This window comes from Mus musculus, chromosome 12, assembly GCF_000001635.26.
Source record: "Mus musculus strain C57BL/6J chromosome 12, GRCm38.p6 C57BL/6J".
Classification (NCBI taxonomy): domain Eukaryota; kingdom Metazoa; phylum Chordata; class Mammalia; order Rodentia; family Muridae; genus Mus; species Mus musculus.
The window spans coordinates 21,266,513-21,286,784 of record NC_000078.6 but is presented as its reverse complement, the minus strand read 5'-3'; the positions used below and the strand labels follow the sequence as shown (position 1 = coordinate 21,286,784).

Genomic DNA, 20,272 nt, shown 5'->3' with positions numbered 1-20,272 from the left:
TTGTGTTAATTGGCAACCCTTTCTTTATGAAAACACCCAATGACCTGGATTTTTTTTCCCCAAAATACCCTCCCCGAGACTGAAGGAAAAATGACATTCAACCTAGATAGCCCATCGATCAATGTTCTCCAAATCCCTTGAACCTGAGAGGCTGGACCCGCAGCTGCCTCCGCGGGGGTCCCTCCAGGCTCTCACACATACGGGGAGGGGGGCTCGCTCCCTCTCTAGCGCATCCCTTACAGGGGTCGGATCAGCAGCTGGTCGCTCTCCTCTGCAGGAATCGCAGACATCCTGGCAGTCTCAGGAGCAGCGTGGACCACGAACTCGTCGCCGCAGTCTCTAAATTCAAAGCACAGCTACTGCAAACCAAAGAAGAAAAAACCCCCACCACCAACACACAACTTCCGGCGCTCTAGCGTTCCCGGAGCTAGATTCGGCCCTCCAACTTCCGGTTCGAGAACGAGGTTCTTTAGGTTCCCGGAGGTGCGGTTAAGGAACTGGAGGCGCGGCCTAAAGACTGCGCCTGCGCATGATAGGGGCGTGGCCCAGCGGACCAGGGCAGGAAAACTGGCAAAGCCGGAGCTGGAATACGAACTGGAATAACCTACCGGCCGCCGCCGCTGGACCATCCCACACCCCGCGAGACCGGGGCGACCGGGGAACGAGCCGAGGAGGCGAGGTGAGAACCGGGCCTCGCCTCAGCCGGGCCAGAGGGTGCGGGTGTGTGGGGAGTACCCCGCAGCCCGCCGTCCTCCCATTCCCTCCACGTCCCGAGGCTGAGGCACCGACAGAGTGCAAACCGGGGAAAGGAAGAGGAGCTCGGCGCCCGGTCAGGGAGGGACCCGCGTTCCCGTGACAGGTCTACCGCCTGCCTCCCCGGGGACCAGGCTCCGCAAGACCCTGAGGCCTCCCTCTGCTTGTTGCTGCACCCAGGTGGGGTTGGAGTTAGCTGTCTACATCCTCACTTGTGCGAGGCATGTGTGCAGAGCTTTGGAAGCCTGATCTTGTCGGGGTCCCCAAGTAAACTTTGTGATGTGGGACAAGTTATTGAATCTCTGGCTTGGTTGACTCACGTGAATGCAGCTGGGCGTTCTCACTGCTCGGAAGGCTCCGATGACCCTAGGGACCGGCTGCTCCAGATGGGCCAGAGTGAGGGCTAGCGGTTTCTGGAGCATCTTGGCGACGTTATTGGATATCACCTCCTAGGGCAATTGTCAGAACCCTGTAACGAGTCCTCTTCCGCTATACTGTCTATCTACTGAGAACCAATTCAGCCTCGCCTTGCACTAGTTAGTTGAGGGAGTGGGAGTTTAAAGAAGAAGATGACATTTTAATGCTGTGATCTGATGTCTTTTAGTCCAACCTGAAAGTCCAAGGAAGGCTTTCTTTAAAAGGCCCGAAATAAGTTGTGCGAGGCAAGTAGTTGCCAAGGAACTTACAAAATGAGAGTTCTGTGGGAGGGAAAGTTAGATAGTATAAGAACATACAGGAGCTTAGAACCGCTCAGAACCAAAGTGGCTTTGCGTTCCTGAGAGATGTGTAGCTCATTGTTGAAGACAAGCTTGAGAGAGAGTGGTTGGAGAGCCCTGGGTGGGTTCTTGCTGGAGGGATTTGACCTTCCTTAGTCAAATCTTAGTAGTCAAATCTTAGTAGGACACCGGTGAACAACGGCCTAATAATACTGAGCTCTGATCTGTGTTTGAAAGAAATCATTGTTATCTTCTTTTCCTCCTCCTCCTCCTCCTCCTCCTTCTTTTTTTTTTTTAAAGATTTATTTATTATTATATGTAAGTACACCGTAGCTGTCTTCAGATGCACCAGAAGAGGGCGCCAGACCTCATCACGGGTGGTTGTGAGCCACCATGTGGTTGCTGGGAATTGAACTCAGGACCTTCGGGAAGAGCAGTCAGTGCTCTTACCCGCTGAGCCACCTCTCCAGCCCCCCTCCTCCTTCTTTTTGTGGCTAAAATGTGGAGGCAGACCTTAGAGCCACAAGGAGTTCTGTAGGACAAGATCATTCATTCAGAGAGCTGACTCAGTGGATAAGAGCATCTACCTGTCTTATTGAGGATCCAAGTTTTGGTGCTTGTGGCTCAACACCAGCTCCAGGGGCAATCTACTCCTACACACACCTTTTCTTTTTTTAAAAGTAAGGGCTTTTACCCACAAAGCCTCTATAGTGGGTGTGTGGATTCTTTAAGTGTGTCAGACTGTGAACTTGGGCGTTTTCTATAGATTGAGGATCATCACATTCACGCTGAAAGAATGCCATTAGTTCCCCCCAAAGATGTGGGGCTGGTTACCAAGCTGAGGCAGAGTCTGCCATGGACCTGGGATCCTGGTCCTTAGTTGGATGTGAAGGTTGAAGAACAGTGAGGGATTGATGATTTTCTGGTTCCTACCAGTGATGGCTTAATTGCCTGAGTGGGAGAGACGAGGGAGGAGCAGGTCGGAGCCTCTGGCAGTTTTTGCATTTGATGAATCTGTGTAACTTTCAGCTGACAGATAGCATCCCCTGGCTCATTTTTAAGCATGAATAATTTAGAAGCAAGAACAATTTGATTAAGTACATACACCCAGAACAGCAGCAGATATCAAAGACTAACCAGTTCTTTCCCCATCTCAGTTCCTGGATTGATGCTGCAGAGCAAGTTTTGAGAAGTTGCAAAGGCCTTGGTGATATCCAATCATCGCCAAGGATCTGTGGGGATGCTTTAAGATTCTAACAACAGAACCACTTTTTTTTTTTTTGTCTTTTCGAGACAGGGTTTCTCTGTATAGCCCAGGCTGTGGAACTCACTCTGTAGACCAGGCTGGCCTCAAACTCAGAAATCCAGCTGCCTCTGCCTCCCAAGTACTGGGATTAAAGGTGTGCGCCACCACTGCCCAGCAGAACCACATTTTATTAAGTAACTTTAAAAATTAATATAGAAATATGGGGGCTGGAAAGATGGTCCAGCGGTTAAGAGCACTGACTGCTCTACCAGAGATCCTGAGTTCAATGCCCAGCAACCACTCGGTGGCTCACAACCATCTGAAATGGGATCTGATGCCCTCTTCTGGTGTGTCTGAAGACAGCTATAGTGAACTCACATATATAAAATAAATAAGTAATTTTTTTTTTTAAAAAGAAATATGCATTTAAATTTGTAGTCATCTCTCCACAGCTAATGGGTTCTGCATGCTCAGGTTTAAACAAGCCCAGATTTTTAAAGAGGTGTTGTAAAAACAAGACCGAAATTCCACTGTACCAAAGAAGTGGAGACTTTCCTTATCATTATTTTGTAAATAATACATCATATCAACTATTTCTGTAGCACTCACACTAGATATAATGTTCAGCTCAGTGGAGGGTACTTGCCTAGCTACACTAAGTAATTTAGAAGTTATTTAAAGTGTATGGGATTGTGTGTGTAGGTTATATTCACTTGTGTGGTTATGGAACCAATCCTCTGTAAACACCAAGAAGTCTGTACTAAAATATAATGTGCCTAAGTATGTCATATACCAGCACTTTAACTATCATAGACCACCAACATGGTATTTTATGGTACTAGGTTAACCTAGTTTAGCCCAGGCCTAGGAATACGGCTCTCCCGCTGTCCCTCCATCACTACAGGCATCTTTTGGACTTATCCTTTGCAGCAACTTCTGCACAGTACTCAAATAACCTTTAGCCCCCTTTGCTCTCAGGCGGTTAGCTCCATATCTGGTGCCCAGTGAGGTTCTATAAAGCAGAAATCTGGTCCTGTTTCTTGCCTGCTGTAGGAACATGTCTATGGACTGCTATGCTCAAATGATACTTGCCTCTGGCCTGCAGGCCTTGGGCCTTCTCTCCTTTTGCTCCTGCCTCTCTCTTTAGTTTTCCTCATGGGAATGATTGTTCCCTAATATTTTTTGTTGTTGTTATTGATCTACTCACTCCCACTAAAAATGGACACACCCACGTTCACCTACCCATGGGTCAGTTTTGTCCTTGTGCCATGAGTCCCCCAGCATCTAAGTGCTTACTGCCTACTTACTGAGCGGTGAGTCAGCTCTAAATGCTACAAATAAAGTATATATTGAGAAGGAGACCGGGTGAGAGGCTGACTAAACTCTCAGGCTCAGGCCACCATGGCAGGTGGCCTAGAAGGTGGGCTGAGAGTGGGTTCTACACACACAGAAGACACCTGAGTGGGTGTCCACCCACTACCAATTTAACTCAGCTTCTTCCTCTACGAGGTCCACTGTTCAGCCTGGAAAGGACTGGGTTAGTCAGGGGAACGGGAAGCTACTCTGCACACTGTTGTGTGTGGAGCCTTGGAGAATAATACAAGGATTTGGTTCTGGCATAAGCATGATCTGTAGAGTGCCAAGGACCGGCCTTGGTTTGAAATATGATTTCCACCACAGGCCTTCCATATTCTCTGAGCTCCCGGGAGAGAGTATTTGGAGAGGTTTCAGTAGTTGAAGGTGCTAGTGAATTATTAAACTAACTCCAGATTCTTTTTGTGTTTTTTTTGAGACAGGGTTTCTCTGTGTAGCTCTGGCTGTCCTGAAACTCACTCTGTAGACCAGGCTGGCCTCGAACTCAGAAATCCGCCTGTCTCTGCCTCCCAAGTGCTGGGATTAAAGGTGTGCGCCACCACCGCCCGGCCCAAGAAAATTTTTAAAAAGAACTGCTGTCTCTTTCTGCTAGCTCATTTCATGCAGACCAGAAGCCCAGTTTTTTTCTTTACATATTGTTTTAGTTATTTATTCCAGGTTCCCCTTTGTTATCCTATGAACCAACATCTGTGATTCCAGCCCTCCTTAGTAGACTACAAGCACACATTTTCTTTTAACCTTGCAAAAGAATTCAGAGATCTGCCTGCCTTTGTAAATTTAGCTGGGTAGGACCTCATCCTGAGATTACCATTCTTACCACACCTGGGTCTTAGTTCTATCCTAGGCTAACCTTGAACTCAGGAGTCTGCATCTGTATCTGCCTGTCTTTGTATCTTTATGACAAACTGGCTAATAGTATAAGCTGCCTCTGTTCCTTTAGATCTGTGAAGCGCCTTACACAATTTATACTTCATCCTTATATTTTTGCAGAGTTGAGAAATTATATATTTTCGAACTCATGTTTTTATAGTTCTTTTCCATAGCCTTAAGGGCTGTCCTGAAGGTCCCAATGTTTACCATTTTGTTGGATATTAGCCACACCTTTGCCTCCTGGACTCAATGCTGTCTCTGATTATCATGAAGTCCTTAACTTTAACAAGAGGAACATGAAAATATGCACATTATACAAACAAGCTCTGTGCCCACAGCAACCATCTACATGTGCAGGCTCATGCCTGCTGGCCTTTTCCCAGGGACAGGCAGGGACAGGAATTAGGTCATTCTGTCCCTACCAAGGCCGTGTCCCTACCAAGGCTGTCCCTCACCTTCCTTAAGTTCCTGCTTTTTCTAGTTGCAGGGAGGTAAGGAGCTGATACCTAGGTGTGTTTTTATGTCAGATTTTTACTTAAATGTCTTTGTCTATGAAAAGAAAATGCACGTATTAACAGCCATTGTGGTCCTTACTTGTTATTCCAGCTTTTGGGAAGCTCAGACAAGAGTATCATGAGTTTAAGTCTAGCCTGAGCTACATAGGAAGATTCTGTCTTACTCAGTACCCTGGAGGTAGAGGTAGAGAATGTGAATGCTAGTACTCAGCCCTTAGCCCTGACTCTCTACTGAGTGCCTGAAGTAACTGGATCTCAGTGTCTTGTTTGATAAGATGTCACATGGTTTAGTCAACTCTTAAATTGCTTGAAAGGTATGGCCTCTGAATCTTTGAGAACTGGCAGCATGTGTTAGTTTGAGGAAAAGGACTTTTCGTCTATCACTCTGACAGATTTTTTGGTTCGTTCACATTTTGTCAATTTTTTTGAAGAATTACTTATTTTTATGTGTATTAGTGTTTTGCCTGCATGTGTGTATGTGAGCCACATATGCGTCTGGTGCCTACAAAGACCAGAAAAAAGGCATCAGATGTGGAGGCCGGCCAGCGGCTCACATGTCTGGGTTCGAGCCTGGAAGGCGTCTTGGAATCTGGAAGAAAAGAGGGAACCTAAGCGGCACGAGAAAGGATGGAACCAAGACATTAGTCTGATCAAGGTTCAATTTTAATATTCAGAACACGGGGTTATAAAGAAGGGGGAGGGGCCCATTCCCGCCAAATCATCTTTGGAGTCCAGCTGCAGGTGACCACGTGTATACTCCGGGCGGCAGGTAGTGGCAGTGGGAGTGGCAGAACGATAGGGTGGCAGGCTCCACACCTGATGATCTGGTGATAACAGTCAAGCCTCACCAGCCTGATTTCAGGCTGGGGAGGGGGGAGGTTACAATCAGATCCCTTGGAACTAGAGTCACAGATTGCTGTGAAAGGCTGGCAACCTAACCCAGGCTCACTATAAGAGCAACTGCTCTTAACCAATCTGCCAACTCTCCTGCCCTGGTGTATAAATTTTGTGTGTGTGTGTGTGTGTGTGTGTGTGTGTGTGTGTGTGTGTGTGTACGTACTACAGTCATGTAGGTGCCATCAGAAACCAGAAAAGTACAACGGGATCTTCTGGAGCTAGAACTGCAGGTGGTTGCGAGCCACCTGATGTCACTGAGAACCAAACTCGGGTCCTCTGAAAGAGCATCAGGCACTCTTAACTGCTGAGCCATCTCTCCAGCCACGTCTGAAAAATCTTTAAGAGAGCAATAGGGTTTGAAGCCAGGTGCTCACACATTGCTAGTCAAGTGCTAAGCCACAGAGCCTCATTCCCAGAGCAGCATTTTATAATTTAATAGAGGAAAAGGATGAAAAAGAGTGCATCCAAGGGAAGGAAAAGGAACACACCCACAGATGTGGAAAGGGCTGATGGTTTCTGTTTGTGCTCTGGAAGTCTGCTGTTGCTTTTTTTTTCTTTTCTTTTCTTTTCTTTTCTTTTCTTTTCTTTTCTTTTCTTTCTTTTGTTTTGTTTTGTTTTGTTTTGTTTTGTTTTTTTGGAGACAGGGTTTCTCTGTGTAGCCTTGGCTGTTCTAGAATGCGCCACCATGCCCGGCTGCTGTTGCTTTTTTTTTTTTTTCTCTTTTTCTTTTTTGACGACGGGTTTATGTAGCCCTGGTTGGCCTAGAACTTACTCTGCAGATCATGCTGACCTGGAACTCACTAAGATCTGCCTGCCTCTGTCTTTCGAGTGCTGGGAGTAAAGGCATGCGCCACTACCCAGCTGATGTTGCTTTTCTTGACAGTCCTGGAAACAACACTTGTTCCACTGCGGCATCTTCTCTGGATCGAGCTATGGTGAAAGATGTTTCGCAAAGGCAAGAAGAGACACAGCAGCAGCAGTTCCCAGAGCAGTGAAATCAGTACAAAGAGCAAGGTAAGAGGCCAGGGTGGGACAGACGCACAGAGCACTGACGATGCCTCTCCTAACTGGCTCCGCACAGTGTACATGGCCAGACCCAGAGTCTTCACCCTACCTGCCTATAATGCCTGTTTTTGCACTACTTAACCACTCCATGTTTGTTCTAATTTTATTGTTTTGGTATATTTCTGAAATTTTTAAATTCCACCAAGTGGGACTAAAGCTATGAGTGGTCTTGTTAAAACACCCTGATTTAACAATTTTTAAAATTGTATTTTATGTATATAAGTGCTCTGTCTGCATGTATGCCAGCATGCCAGAAGAGGGCATCAGATCCCAGTATAGATTGTTGTGAGCCACCATGTCATTACTGGGAATTGAACTCAGGATCTCTAGAAGAGTACACAATGCTCTTAACTGCTGAGCCATCTCCCTAGCCCTGATTTAACATTTTTTAAAAAAACTTTTAAAAAACATTTATTTGAGGGATTGAGGCACATTATATGGTTTGTGGAGGTCAGAGGGACACTGGCAGGAGTTAATTCTAGGCTTCCACCATGTGCATATGGGGATTGAACTCATGTTGTAGGACTTGGGCAACAAGTGCTCTTACCTTTAAACCCATCTCAATGACCCATATATTGCCACTCTGTTCCGAACGATAGCTGAGGGGATCTGCGGGGCTCTGGCCCTGCCTAAGCGGCCAAAGAGTTGTGCTCTCCAAAGGGGAGCGAGAGTCAGATCAAGGCCAGTCTCTACCACTGCCTCCACTGCTCTGGAGTCAATGTAGCTACTCTGCAGGGCAGCAGGGCTTGGGGGCCACCAAGCAGGAAGTGACTGCAGTAGGTTGGAGCAGTTTCCAGCAGAGAATTCCCTTCCCCAAAGTGTTACAGCTCTCTATGACAGATGCTCTCAGAAGGTCTTTGAAATGAAGTTCGTGTGTTTTATCCCTTGTGGACAGGATCTTTTATACATTTTGGGGTGGGTTGGGATCTAAGAGCAGAGGTTTCTATTGGCTTGGTCGTGGATGTTAAGGATGCCTCATCTGCATGCAGAGAGACTTCAGACTGATTGTCACAGTCCTTTCCATGGCGTGTTGTGGTCACATGTTCCGGGATAGGAACCTGGTTGGGAGTAAATGAAACACCTACGGTCCTCAGGTATGAGGATACTGGGGTTTCTGACTCCACCTGACCGTACCGAGTTTTCTGTCTGATGGCACGGTCCACTGCCCACAATATATAGCCTCTTTTCTTCTCCTCCTCCAGATAGGGTTCCAGGTAGCTCAGGCTAGTCTTACTTCACAGCATGGTCTCCTATAGCAGGGCAGAACCGTTATCCCCTGATTCTTCCCAGTCCAAGTGCTAGGGGCACCATGCTTGGGTCTCATTTTTTTATTTAATTAAATTTTTAAGGTTTATTTTTAGTTATCTGTACATATATACGAGGGATGTTATATGCAGATGAATGTGGTTGCCTACAAAGTCTAAAAGAAGGCACTGGAGCCCTGAAGCTGGACTTATGGTGGGTTCTGAGCTGGGACCTGAACTCAGGTCCTCTTGAAGAATTGCATCATTTCACTAGCCCATACAATATTTAAATGACAGAAATTGCAGGCATTGAGGGGTGAGATGTCTTGGAGTCTAGGGTTTGTTGTTGTGTTTAGTATTTCCTTCACAGCAAGATTGCTTAAGCTCCCTCCCTTTACCAGATTTTTTGAATATTGCCTGGCAGTGCCAACGGATTTATGAAACACTCCCCTTCTGAGTCAGGGTTTTCACAGAATGGCATTTCTAAGGAAAGGAATGACACATTTATCCCTTAGAACTACTTACATAGTTTTATCTTGGTCACCAGATTTGTTGTTCTGTTCACATTGACAGCCATGCCATCTGCTAATATCCCTGAGCCTGCTGTGGCAGAAACAAGAGGAAGGAGTTGCAGAGGGCCAGATTAGGGATGGGGGGGGGGATCTCCTGGCTTCTCTTCACTTCTCAGACAGAGACATTGCTCAATGTCTGTCTTTCTGCACATGGTTCTTTTGAGGTTCCATGGAAATAATAGGAAAGCAAGAAGAGGCGTTCATGGAGACTTCAGTGTAAGGCAGAGTCGGGGAGGGGACTTAACGTTCAGCCTCAGCCTGAAGATGCCAATATCACATACATTATCTGCATCTGGTATGTGGTTGCAAGAGCACCTGTCACATTTTGAAGTTGGCTGTCGAAAATGTCTTTAGCCGAGCTGGACAGATGGCTCAGAAGTTGAGAACACTGGCTCTTCTTTCAGAGGTCCTGAGTTCAATTCCCAGCAACCACATAGTGGCTCACAAGCATCTGTAATAGGATTTGAGGCCCTCCTCTGGTGTGTCTGAGAAGAACCACAATGTACTCACATACATTAAAAAAAAAAAAAGAAAATGTCTTTAGCCGCAGTCAGTCTGCTTGAATTATTGACCAGATTTTGTGTCATAAGTAATTTGCATCAGAGAAGACATGTCTTACTGTCTTTCTTCTCAGTCTGTGGATTCCAGCCTTGGAGGACTTTCAAGATCCAGCACTGTCGCCAGCCTCGATACAGACTCCACTAAAAGCTCAGGTATGAGGAGGGGCTGGGTGACTTGGTGACTGATGTTGGGTTTACTCAGTGTTTTGTGTGGTAGGTTAGAGCGATGTCTCCTGGTCTGGTTTTTCTCCCTCTCCTCTGCCACTTCTGGAAATTTCAGAAATGCACCACAGTTTGGTGAGATGGGTGAAGGTGCTGTGTGGTAGGCACTTAGGCAGTGTTCACAGTGGGTCTGAGAGCAAGCATTTGAAACATCCCATGACAGTGACTTAGCAGTTCCAAAACAGCTTTATAATAGGTAGGGGAGCAGAGACAGAATTATACTTGGGCTTAATGTTTATGGGAACGGATCAGATGTGTTAGTGGTGAAGGATTTAGGAACCATTAACCTTGCGGGCTGCCTCCAGATACCCTAGTTGAGATGACCAGCAGACACATAGGAAATGAGGATGTGTGTCCCTGTGCAGTTATACAGTCACCTCAAATTAGTTGCTTCTTAGAAATTAGACTCCTAGCTGAGCTCCATAATTAGCTAGTAATTGGAAATAAACTGTATTCATTTTTATTTTACCTAAAATAATATTGGCACTTAAAATTATCTTTACCTCTAGATGTTAAAATGTTGGAATCATTTTCATTCACAAACAGTATAAATATAATTGCACTGTATTTCTTTAGCACTGTATCACAGTGCTTTGAGAGATTTTCTATACTGGCTAGATCTTGTTACCATTTATTTATTTATTTATATTTGTTTATTTATTTTTGGTTTTTCTTTTTTCTTTCTTTCTTTTTTTTTTTTTGGTTTTTCAAGACAGGGTTTCTTCATGTAGCCCTGGCTGTCCTGGAACTCACTTTGTAAAACAGGTTGGCCTCGAACTCAGAAATCCGCCTGCCTCTGCCTCCCAAGTGCTGGGATTAAAGGCATGCACCACCACTGTCCGGCTTTGTTTCCATTAAGGGACATCCTATCCCTCACATTATTCTACATAAGTTAAAAAAAAAAGTTGCTGTTTCTGGCAGAACGACAGGACAGATGTCTGGAGTCAGGAAATGGCAGCAACCAGTAGATGTGTAATACAATGGTGCCATTCATTATCTAGTTGGCTTTTTAAATTTTTGTTGATTTTAAAATGAAGGTCATCAGTATCCATTTGCCCCATTATTGAAGCTTTTATATATCTGGTGTAGGTAGTCACTGAGGAAAAAAGCTTAATAAAAATTTAGGTTCCTTATTATATCAAACCATCTTGCACTTAGAAGCTTGTAACTAAAAAAACCTAGGAGTAGGCCCAGGCATGGTGGTGCCTGCCTTTAATCCCAGCACGTAGAGACAGGTGGCTCTCTAGGAGTTTGAGGCCAACCTGGTCTATATAGTAAGTTCTAGGCTAGCTAGAGTTGGATGGTAAGACCCTGCCTCAAAAACCAGTAAAAAAATTAAATAGAAAGCTGATGTGGTAGAGTGTACCTTTAATCCCAGTGTCTGGGAGGCTGAGACAGGTAGCTCTGTGACTTCCAAGCCAGCCTGGTGAACCCAGTGAAACTGTCTCAAAAATGAAACCCGGGCTGGGGATGGCTCAGAGGTTAAGAGTGCAGAGGGCCCTGGGTGGGTTCCCAGGTATCACGTGAAAGCTCACAACTGTCTGCAACTCCAGTTCCAGGGGATCTGCCACCCTTTACTGGCCTTTTCAGACACTGGATGCATATGATACATGTATAGATATAGGTAAAACACCTGACATGTAAAGTAAAAATAAATCTGTAAAACAAAAGTTAACATAGCTATTCTAATGACAGTCTTGCTTTATAATATACATTTTAATTTTATATTATTTACATATTTATATGTTTTATTATATATATGTATATATCTCATACATAATATACATACAAGGACTGAGAATGTTCTGTAAAGTAGGCATCACTTTTCAATGTCTATTGTAATCTTAGGACAGAGTAACAGCAATTTAGACACATGTGCTGAGTTCCGAATAAAGTATGTTGGTGCCATCGAGAAACTGGCCGTGTCTGAGGGGAAGAGCCTTGAAGGACCACTAGACCTGATAAATTACATAGATGTCGCCCAGGTGAGTGACAGAACAAAGCTGGGTTCCAACTGAACCATCTGGCAGCTTAACGGGCAGCCTTGAAGAAAAATGTTTCTCTTGGGCTCACTGCAGGGAGCTCACCATCTTTGGCTAAAGCTGGATCTCCTCCTGAGTCAGCATGGAGTCACAGATGGTGCAAGGGGCCCTGGAGAGACACTCATAGGAAGAAACCGCTTTCTCCAGGCATAGAACGTTTTACTTTATGGGGTTGACTGGTATCCTTGTTTGATAGAAAAAACTGAATGCACCTACCTCTTAGACTCTGTTTTTCTCTAAAACAATCGTTCAAAGCCTTCCCCCACCAAAAACCAAACAAAAACTATCTCTTTCAAAAACTATCTCTTTTTCTCTTTTTTTCTTTTCTCTCTCTCTCTCTCTCTTTCTTTCTTTCTTTCTTTCTTTCTTTCTTTCTTTCTTTCTTTCTTTCTTTCTTTCTTTCTTTCTTTCTTTCTTTCTTCCTTCCTTCCTTCCTTCCTTCCTTCTTCTTCTTTCTCTTCTTTCTTTCTTTCTTTTTTTTTTTTTTTTTTTTTTTTTTTTTTTTTTTTTTTTGGTTTTTGAGACAGGGTTTCTCTGTGTAGCCCTGGCTGTCCTGGAACTCACTTTGTAGACCAGGCTGGCCTCGAACTCAGAAATCCCCCTGCCTCTGCCTCCCAAGTGCTGGGATTAAAGGTGTGTGCCACCACTGCCCAGCTTCTCTGTCTTTTTCAGCACAGGGTTCCTCTATGTGGCCTGGCTGTCCTGGAACTCATTCTATAGATCAGGCTGGCCTCTAACTCAGAGGTCTGCCTGCCTTCTGCCCAAGTCATGAGCCATCACTGCCAGTGTATCTCTTTTCTTATATTCCATTTCCAACAAAAATTAAGCTGAGGGGTTTTGAAAATATACTCAAGTCAGAAAAATCATCACCATTGGAGGGCTAGACAGGCCATTTGATGGCTAAGAGCACAGCGGTTCCTACAGAGAACCCAAGTTCTGTTCCCAGGATGTAGATGGTGGCTCACAACCATCTGTAACTGCAGCTCCAGAGGATCAACTTTCTCCTTTGCCTCCTTAAACTGTATGCTCATGGCATAGACATAAAGGCAGGCAAAACAATATACATTTTAAACACATCTTTTAATAAAATCTAGGTGTAGAAAAATAAAGATGCCATACTGTTTATAGAATAAAATGATAAGATCTATACATTTACCTTTACATGTCAGGAGGCAGAGACAGGCAGATATCTGTGAGTTCAAGGCCATCATGGTCTGTATAGCAAGAACCCCAGAACTTCCAGGACAACTTCCGTCTCTTTTTTTTTTTTTCAAGACAGGTTTCTCTGTGTAGTCCTGGATGTCCTGGAACTCACTCTGTAGACCAGGCTGGCCTTGAACTCAGAAATTCGCCTGCCTCTGCCTCCCAAGTGCTGGGATTAAAGGCGTGCGCCACCACGCCCGGCCCCCTACCCTTCCGTCTCTTAAGTCATAGAGATTAGACAGGACTTGTATCGTTATGGCTCTGAAGGAAATTAGTGAATCTAACTTGCAGCTTAGCAGAACTTTTGGTAGAGCTTGTTAGTTATCCCTGATTTATCTTGGAACATGGTCACCCAAACAAAGCGTAAGTGACAAATACTGTTATGAGGAAAGATGTTCAGAACTTTATTAGCACTCTCTTCGTTCTGTAAGGATGGCTAAGTTGTTCATTCACCATAGAGCTTTTTGTTTGGTAAAATGCCATTATTGACCTTAGCATTATTTTGATCCTTGTAATTGTCCTAGATCTGTGAGAAATGGTTGGCAGGATATTATTACTCTTTTATATTATTACTCTATTAATATTGGTAAGGCCAAGAGCAGAGTCGTCTGGACATGGCTCACTTATTATAATTCATTGGTCTACAAACCATTTACAGTACATCTACTATCTGCCAGTAATATCTTTATTGAGAGAAGACAAATTAGGCAGCATTCTGGGGTAGATGGGACCAGCTGATCTGCTGGGGGTCAGGGTATGACCAGGTATCACTCAACAGCTCAAACTGATGATTGACAGTTTGGGGAGTGAAGTTCATCAACAGTTTGTAATCCTCCCAGGACCTGTATCTTAGCAGTCAGACAGAAAACGACTGTAAGAAAGGTGGTCCCTGATACCTAACTTCCCAGTCATTCCTTGTCCTGACATGAAAATGATCTTTGAGGATTTTAAAATCTAAGTAATGTAAGTTTTATTTTGTGTTCAGGCAAGGTACACAGCCCTGGCTATCCTAGAACTCACTGTGTAAACTAGGCTGGCCTTGAACTCAATGCCTGCTTATGCCTCCAGAGTTGTTAGGACTAAAAGTTTGCACCAACACACCTGGCTTAATTATGTAAATACTTTAACGTCACCAGGATCTGTGGCTAGGATCTCCAGTTTCCATTAGCGTTGACAAAGGACAGAACAGTACACAGGGAACGATCCATCTGAATTTGGAGGTAGGGGTGGGGAATAGTTGTGTAGACTGGATTCTAAAGGGCCTGAGGCAGTGATGATCAGATTCCAAATGCAACCAATGGAACCTAAGATGATCTTGTGGTTTTCCTGTGTGCTCTGATTTATGTTCACTCTGAAGCAAGATGGAAAGTTGCCTTTTGTGCCTTTGGAAGAGGAGTTCATTCTGGGCGTTTCTAAGTACGGCATAAAAGTCTCGACCACGGATCAGCATGTAAGTGCAGTGCTCAGTAAGTACGTTCTGTGAGACCAGGGACCCCAGCCTTTAAGGGCCACACTTGGACTCCTGTGTCCTGTGTGGTTGCCTGGTGGCCGGTGTTAAGCTCTGCTCATTCCTGAGAGCACACATGAGCTTCTGTTATATTTCCCACATGCATGTGGGCCCCCAGTGAGCTTCATCTAGGGACCCCCTGTCGTTTGAAAGTAGCTGTTGGTTGGTGTGGAGTCTAGGCAGCGAGGTGGGCAGTTTAGATGACCTTGTTCCTATTTCTCTGGGTTTAAACAGGAAAGTGTGATCCTGAAAGCAAGTCACCCTATAACTAGGTATGCCAGTATCCCTTGGGTGGGAAACTGAGTCGTCTTTTCTCCCAGATCTGTGCACCTACCTTTTAAAGCCTCGTAAAGCACTCTACGTGTTTCCCGAGAACGGAGAAGCAGTGGCACCACGTCCCAGCTTTCTGAAGGTCTTGTGATTTCCACAGGGTGTTCTGCATAGGCATGCCCTGTATCTAATCATCCGGATGGTGTGTTACGATGACGGCCTGGGAGCTGGGAAAAGCTTGCTGGCACTCAAGACCACAGATGCAAGCAACGAAGAGTACAGCCTGTGGGTTTACCAGTGTAACAGCCTGGTGAGAGATCTTGGTTTGTTCCTACTCAATAGATGAAATGGTGAGACCGTGATCTTTCACGGCTTTCAAAGGCTGAGAAAAGGCTTTCCCCAGGGGCCATCCTCAGAACGAATAAACCCTGGGCCAGCAGCTATTCAGACAGGCTATGAGATGCTTCTGCTGGGCAACACTGACCTGGCTGGTCTGGGTCTGGGCTCGCCTTACTCCCCAGTTGCCTTCTCTTAGTCTCAGGCTTATTTAGCCCCAGCCATTACTGTCTGCTGGAGTGCCGACCAGCTAGGCAGGTCCTGATGTGTAGGTTTGGGGGAAGCAATGTGAGGTAGGCAGGTAAAGCTCCTGGAGAGGTGTATAGGCTCTGCTTGTACTCTATCTTCTTTTCAGTAGTTCCTTGAGAATTCTGCACAATGTGTGTTGGTCATATAGCACCCTCCACCAACACTGTGTCTCTTCATACAATCCAGGAGCAAGCCCAAGCAATCTGCAAGGTCTTATCCACAGCATTTGACTCTGTGTTGACCTCTGACAAGTCCTGAACTCTGCAGGCAAGTGGAAACTGACCCACGGAGCTTACCTGTTCCTACATCTATCTGCAGCTGTGGACTATTAGAGGGTGTAATGCCCTGACCCGGTTTTCTAAAGTGTAATGTATGAAATATTGGTTTTATACTAAAAGGTGTTAACAGTAGGTCAACTTCCAATAAATTACCTGCTTTCTGGACAAAAGAGAAGCCTTGGGGTCTGGACAGATGGCTTGGTACTTAAGAGCATTTGCAGAGGATCTGGGTTCAGTTCCCAGCACCAATATGGTGGCTCAAAACTGTCTGTAACTCCAGTGCCAAGAGATCCAACTCCCTCTTCTGGCTTCCTCAGGTACCAGGCATACATGTATACATACATACATACATACATGCAGCCACTCACACATGCACATAAAACATAAAATCTAAGAAAGATAAAGAAACCTCTGTTGTCATCCCAGGTTGCTCTGAATGACCTGCACCCTGTAGCTTCCCAGGGACTTGGGATCACTTGCTTGGAACTGAGACATGCAGAGGTTTGGACTGGGGAACCTCAATTGCATGTGACCTTAGAGTGATGATGTCAGCTTGGGACAAAAAGCACCCTACCAGAGAGGTACTGTCTAGACAATACCCAGTACACTTAGTTTATCACAGAGTTAGAAGAATCTTGGAGGACGCCTGCTGGTTGCTGGGCGCCAGTAGCTAATACTTTACAGATGAACCATGTCCATTTAAAAGTACTTTATTTTTTTTCCAGTCAAATGACTGGTTAACAGGAAGTCAATTTATTAAACATGCTCTAATTATAAATCACTGCATTAAGACAATGAAAATAATCCGTTTAGGTTATACAGTATATACAGTTGCGCTGCAACTAGACCAAAGTAATCAAGTGAATGAATTGAATATCATACATCTCAAAATAGCATTCTTGGCTGCAGGTCATTCTCCACCTCAGCAGATCACATTAGTCTGCGCACTATTTCTCAGTCATCGTCCCCCAAGTCAGACCTGATGGAAAGCAGCGGAAAAAAAGTCCGATTCCGCAGCTGACGCTTGTGAAATGTAAACTTTAAATATAAATAGATATCTACAATGCTTTCCTTTCAGTTGCTTTCTCTTCTCAGTTTGCAAAGAGCGAGTAACAGGAAGGACAATTAAGGAGGGAAGTCAATAGAACTTCTCTTCTGGTAAAAAGGACTACCCATTACTGCACAATAGTGCCACCAAATTAGAGAGCGGAAAAATATTTCCTAGGTATTTATGTACCAGTGAACCTGATAGATTAGCTTGGGACTGGAGTTAAAATGTTGACATAAATCAACTAGATTCCTCAGAGAGCTGGCACCAGGTACCTAAGACCGATGATACAGATGCGTGTGGGGGTGGGGGTGGGGGTGGGGGAGGCACTGTAAAAGGTATTGGGAAGTGCAATGTGCAAAACGCATCTGTTCACGCTCTTAAGTCTACGAGAAAAGTGATGAGAAGGGCTAAAGGGACAGAAATTAACAAGTAGTGAAAAACAGATGTAGTGTTGGGGGAGCAGAGAGAGAGAGAGAGAGAGAGAGAGAGAGAGAGAGAGAGAGAGAGAGAGAGAGAGAGAGAGAGAGAGATCAATTACAGATCTAACACATTTTCACCCAGAATCTGAAAGACAGGAAGCAATCACTATATAGCATCCTAAGACATTCCAGTTTGTCCTGTTTTCCTTGAAAGAAACAAAGAGAGAGCTCTGAGCTTGTAAGAGCCTTGCACAAAGAGCATAAAGAAGGGGCTGCTTCGATCAAGTGTGCCACTTCCGGCAGCAACATCGCCTCACTGTCAAGCTTAACCCTCAATCCATTCCTTTTGCTCAAACTCCAGCTTTCGTTCAGGCCTTATGCTTGCCTCTTTCATTTCCCATATCCTAACCACGGCTCTTACCTGTGCTTAATGTTATTAAGTAGAGGTATGACAGTCAAGTTCATGAAACTAATGAGTTTTGATTTTTATCATATACAACCTAGTTCCCCTCCCCCACCCCACATAGTGTAAGTTTAGGAGTGATGCGATGGGCTTACATAGTGTAACTGGGATGTTTGGGGGCACTGGGCTCCCCAAGGTCTACAGATTTCTGATATGTTCTTGACTACAAACAATTGGATAGGCTAAGTTTCAAGACAGTGTAGCTACCATTCCTTTTGGAGAATCCTATTAAGACAAGAACTAAGCTGAGCGGGTGTCCTCAGGAGCTGGGAGGGGAGGGCAGGAGCACGCACCAGGACACGGAAGAATGTGCTTACTGTGGCCCGCACCACATATTCTACCTGTGTGACGGGATGCTGAACGAGGCAAATCCTCAAACCCCCAGGCATGCGAGCTAGTTTAAAGAGCTGCTCTGCAATCCATCATCCTTAGTTTTTAACCAAATTCAGGATCTGCAGCTTAAACTACCTGGTGTAGAACAGCCTGCTGTTAGCTGTGTTGTAATAACCCATCAGTAGTGTGCTAGGTATGACTGTTCACAACATGGGTCCTACAAACATGCGGGAGATCATGGCAGCTGCCACCTCACAGATGGGGAAAAGTACAAGGCTAACGTATAAATTGCCAAGTTGCTTTAAATAGACACTGGCTGAGTTTCAAAGGAATACATGTCTTTAAAGGTGAATGGATGGCATTGGTGGACAAGGTCCAGGGTAGGGCGACAGACCTGGAAGCAGTATGGTGCTGGCTTGCTAAGCTGACTGTGCTAAACAAGATAACCAATGTCGGAATTGGGCTAAGGAAAACTAAGAATCCCCCAAATTTGTTTAAGCTGTTTTTAGGCTCAGCTACTCCTGGAAATACAGGATCCTGGGTATACAGTTAAATAGCTTCTCACCGCCCCCTTAAGGAAATTGCTTTTCCTAGTAAAAGTATAACAATGTTTTGTAAAAACCACAACTTATTAAAACAACAACCTGCTTATATATAAAACTCGACTCTGAGTTTTCAGAACAGGACAGTATCATGAAAAGATGGGCTGCCGTATAACACAGTCCGTGAGACTGGCTATGGCTAGCCTTGGTACCAGTAACAAAACGGAACATAACGGTTAAACAAAGGCTTTTGTTCAGTGGCAGTTTAGTCAGCAATAAAGTGCACAAACGATACGGGAAACGCTCCTTTGCGGCTGGGCTCTCCATCGATGTGGCCGATCTGAAATGAGCAAGTTTGGGTTACAAGTGTTACAAACATGAAGGGGCAACACAGCATCTGTTCAGAGGAATCTCTTCCGCTAAAGAATGATAGAAAAACCGCCCGGCTGTCCTTTCTTTTTCCTTCCTGTCTGTGCTTGCTAGAGCTCCTGCCTCCTCCCACAAGCCTCGCATACCCTCAGATGGCTCCAGGTGAACACAGATGTTGCCCCTGGGCCCCAGCAATATGGAAGACAACAGGGAAGTCATCTGGCCCACTCTCCACTTAGTATATGAATAAAGAAACTATACTCAAAGTCATATACTTGGAGAAAGTATGATGTGTCTCCATATTTTATCAGGCATTTGTAGAAAGGCTTAAAAACATGCAGTCTGGGTAATAACAATTATAGCCACGTACAATCTCAGCCATGTTTATGATATTGGCAAACTCTAAAGGAAAATTGCCAAAGTGTGCTTTTTTTTTTTTTTTTTTTAAAAACAGCACTGAGAACTGTGGGTCCTCAGGAAGGGTGGGCCCTCTAGTTACGGCTAACATTCACTTCTTTTGCACCTGTCTGAATTTTTTGTACTTTTGGAAATAGATACTTTACACATGGCTAAGCCTGTGTGTCAGGTCAGTGTCTCCTTCATAAGGTAGTATGTAACATGGTGTGATTCCATGCCTGCTTCCAACTGATGGGTATTGATCTGTGTTTATGCTGAGGGGCAAGACCAGGTTCTCAGACAGTGCTGGATTCTCACCAGGCCCGGCCATGTGCAGGAACTTAGCATGTAGAGGAGTTGGGAGTTTGGTAGCTATGGCCCTTAATGGGCCTGTGCTGAGGGAGGCTGATCACAGAGCGGGTGGGGGGGTGGGGGTGGGGGACTTGCAGGGGGGGCAGTTACAGATCAGGTCAAACTCCCTGCAACTGTCAAGCAAAGTCCTCTCCAAGTCCTGAGGTACCTTTTGAAATACTTGTCTATGCAGCAGGGCCACGAGTGGCCACTGGGTGGCAGACCCTGCCAAGTGCTTTCTGTGTATACCCCATTCCACTGGTTAATTCCTGAACCCCACCCCGCCTTGTCTCATCACTGCTGCTTCTCATGGCGTCTTTGCCACAGTGCTGTGGACAACTTCCTCGCAGAAATGATGTCACCCAGGTCTATAGACCCCAAGCACCTGCTGCCAAGGTCCTCAGCTTGTAAGGGGTTGAGTCTGAGTTG

At 45.1% G+C, this 20,272-nt stretch overlaps 3 protein-coding genes across 18 annotated transcripts in view; 1 reads left to right on the top strand and 2 right to left on the bottom strand.

The window, feature by feature from the left end:
- Cpsf3 (cleavage and polyadenylation specificity factor 3) overlaps window positions 1-512 on the bottom strand; it is a 28,784-nt gene extending 28,272 nt beyond the window's left edge. For 3 of the 6 annotated variants that reach the window (NM_001364372.1, NM_018813.3, NM_001364373.1), the window contains exon 1: window positions 241-488. Coding sequence is in view for 2 of the 6 variants with exons in the window: in NM_018813.3 (NP_061283.2) it covers window positions 241-290 (50 nt within the window). In the remaining 4 variants the exon portion in view is untranslated. Of the gene's footprint in view, window positions 1-240 lie in introns of all 6 variants that reach the window. The other 3 variants (XR_381202.4, XM_017315136.2, XM_006515158.4) reach the window with 3 other exon arrangements.
- Window positions 493-19,539, top strand: Itgb1bp1 (integrin beta 1 binding protein 1). Of its 5 annotated transcripts, none has more exons than XM_006514989.3 (7): window positions 493-679; window positions 7,255-7,385; window positions 9,887-9,965; window positions 11,883-12,019; window positions 14,637-14,729; window positions 15,217-15,366; window positions 19,211-19,539. In XM_006514989.3, the coding sequence occupies exons 2-7, from the start codon at window positions 7,314-7,316 to the stop codon at window positions 19,340-19,342; spliced, it is 663 nt and encodes a 220-aa protein (XP_006515052.1). In that variant the 5' UTR covers window positions 493-679; window positions 7,255-7,313; the 3' UTR covers window positions 19,343-19,539. The 5 variants fall into 5 exon arrangements, with proteins under 5 accessions (XP_006515052.1, XP_006515053.1, XP_011242118.1 ...); XM_006514990.4 differs by having other exon boundaries at window positions 493-933; XM_011243816.3 differs by lacking the exon at window positions 19,211-19,539 and adding an exon at window positions 15,748-16,094 and having other exon boundaries at window positions 499-679.
- Window positions 16,614-20,272, bottom strand: part of Asap2 (ArfGAP with SH3 domain, ankyrin repeat and PH domain 2) — a 158,804-nt gene continuing 155,145 nt past the window's right edge. For all 7 annotated transcript variants that reach the window (XR_001780443.2, XM_006515047.2, XM_006515048.2 and 4 more), the window contains one exon: window positions 16,614-19,067. Coding sequence is in view for 6 of the 7 variants with exons in the window: in XM_006515047.2 (XP_006515110.1) it covers window positions 18,993-19,067 (75 nt within the window). In the remaining variant the exon portion in view is untranslated. The remainder of the gene's footprint in view (window positions 19,068-20,272) is intronic.

Coding starts and splice junctions, on each gene's coding strand:
- Itgb1bp1 (XM_006514989.3), top strand. CDS start 7,314: ATGTTTCGCAAAGGCAAGAAGAGACACAGCAGCAGCAGTTCCCAGAGC. Junction 9,966..11,882: donor AGACTCCACTAAAAGCTCAG/GTATGAGGAGGG, acceptor TTGTAATCTTAG/GACAGAGTAACAGCAATTTA. Junction 15,367..19,210: donor TTTACCAGTGTAACAGCCTG/GTGAGAGATCTT, acceptor TGTGCTTGCTAG/AGCTCCTGCCTCCTCCCACA.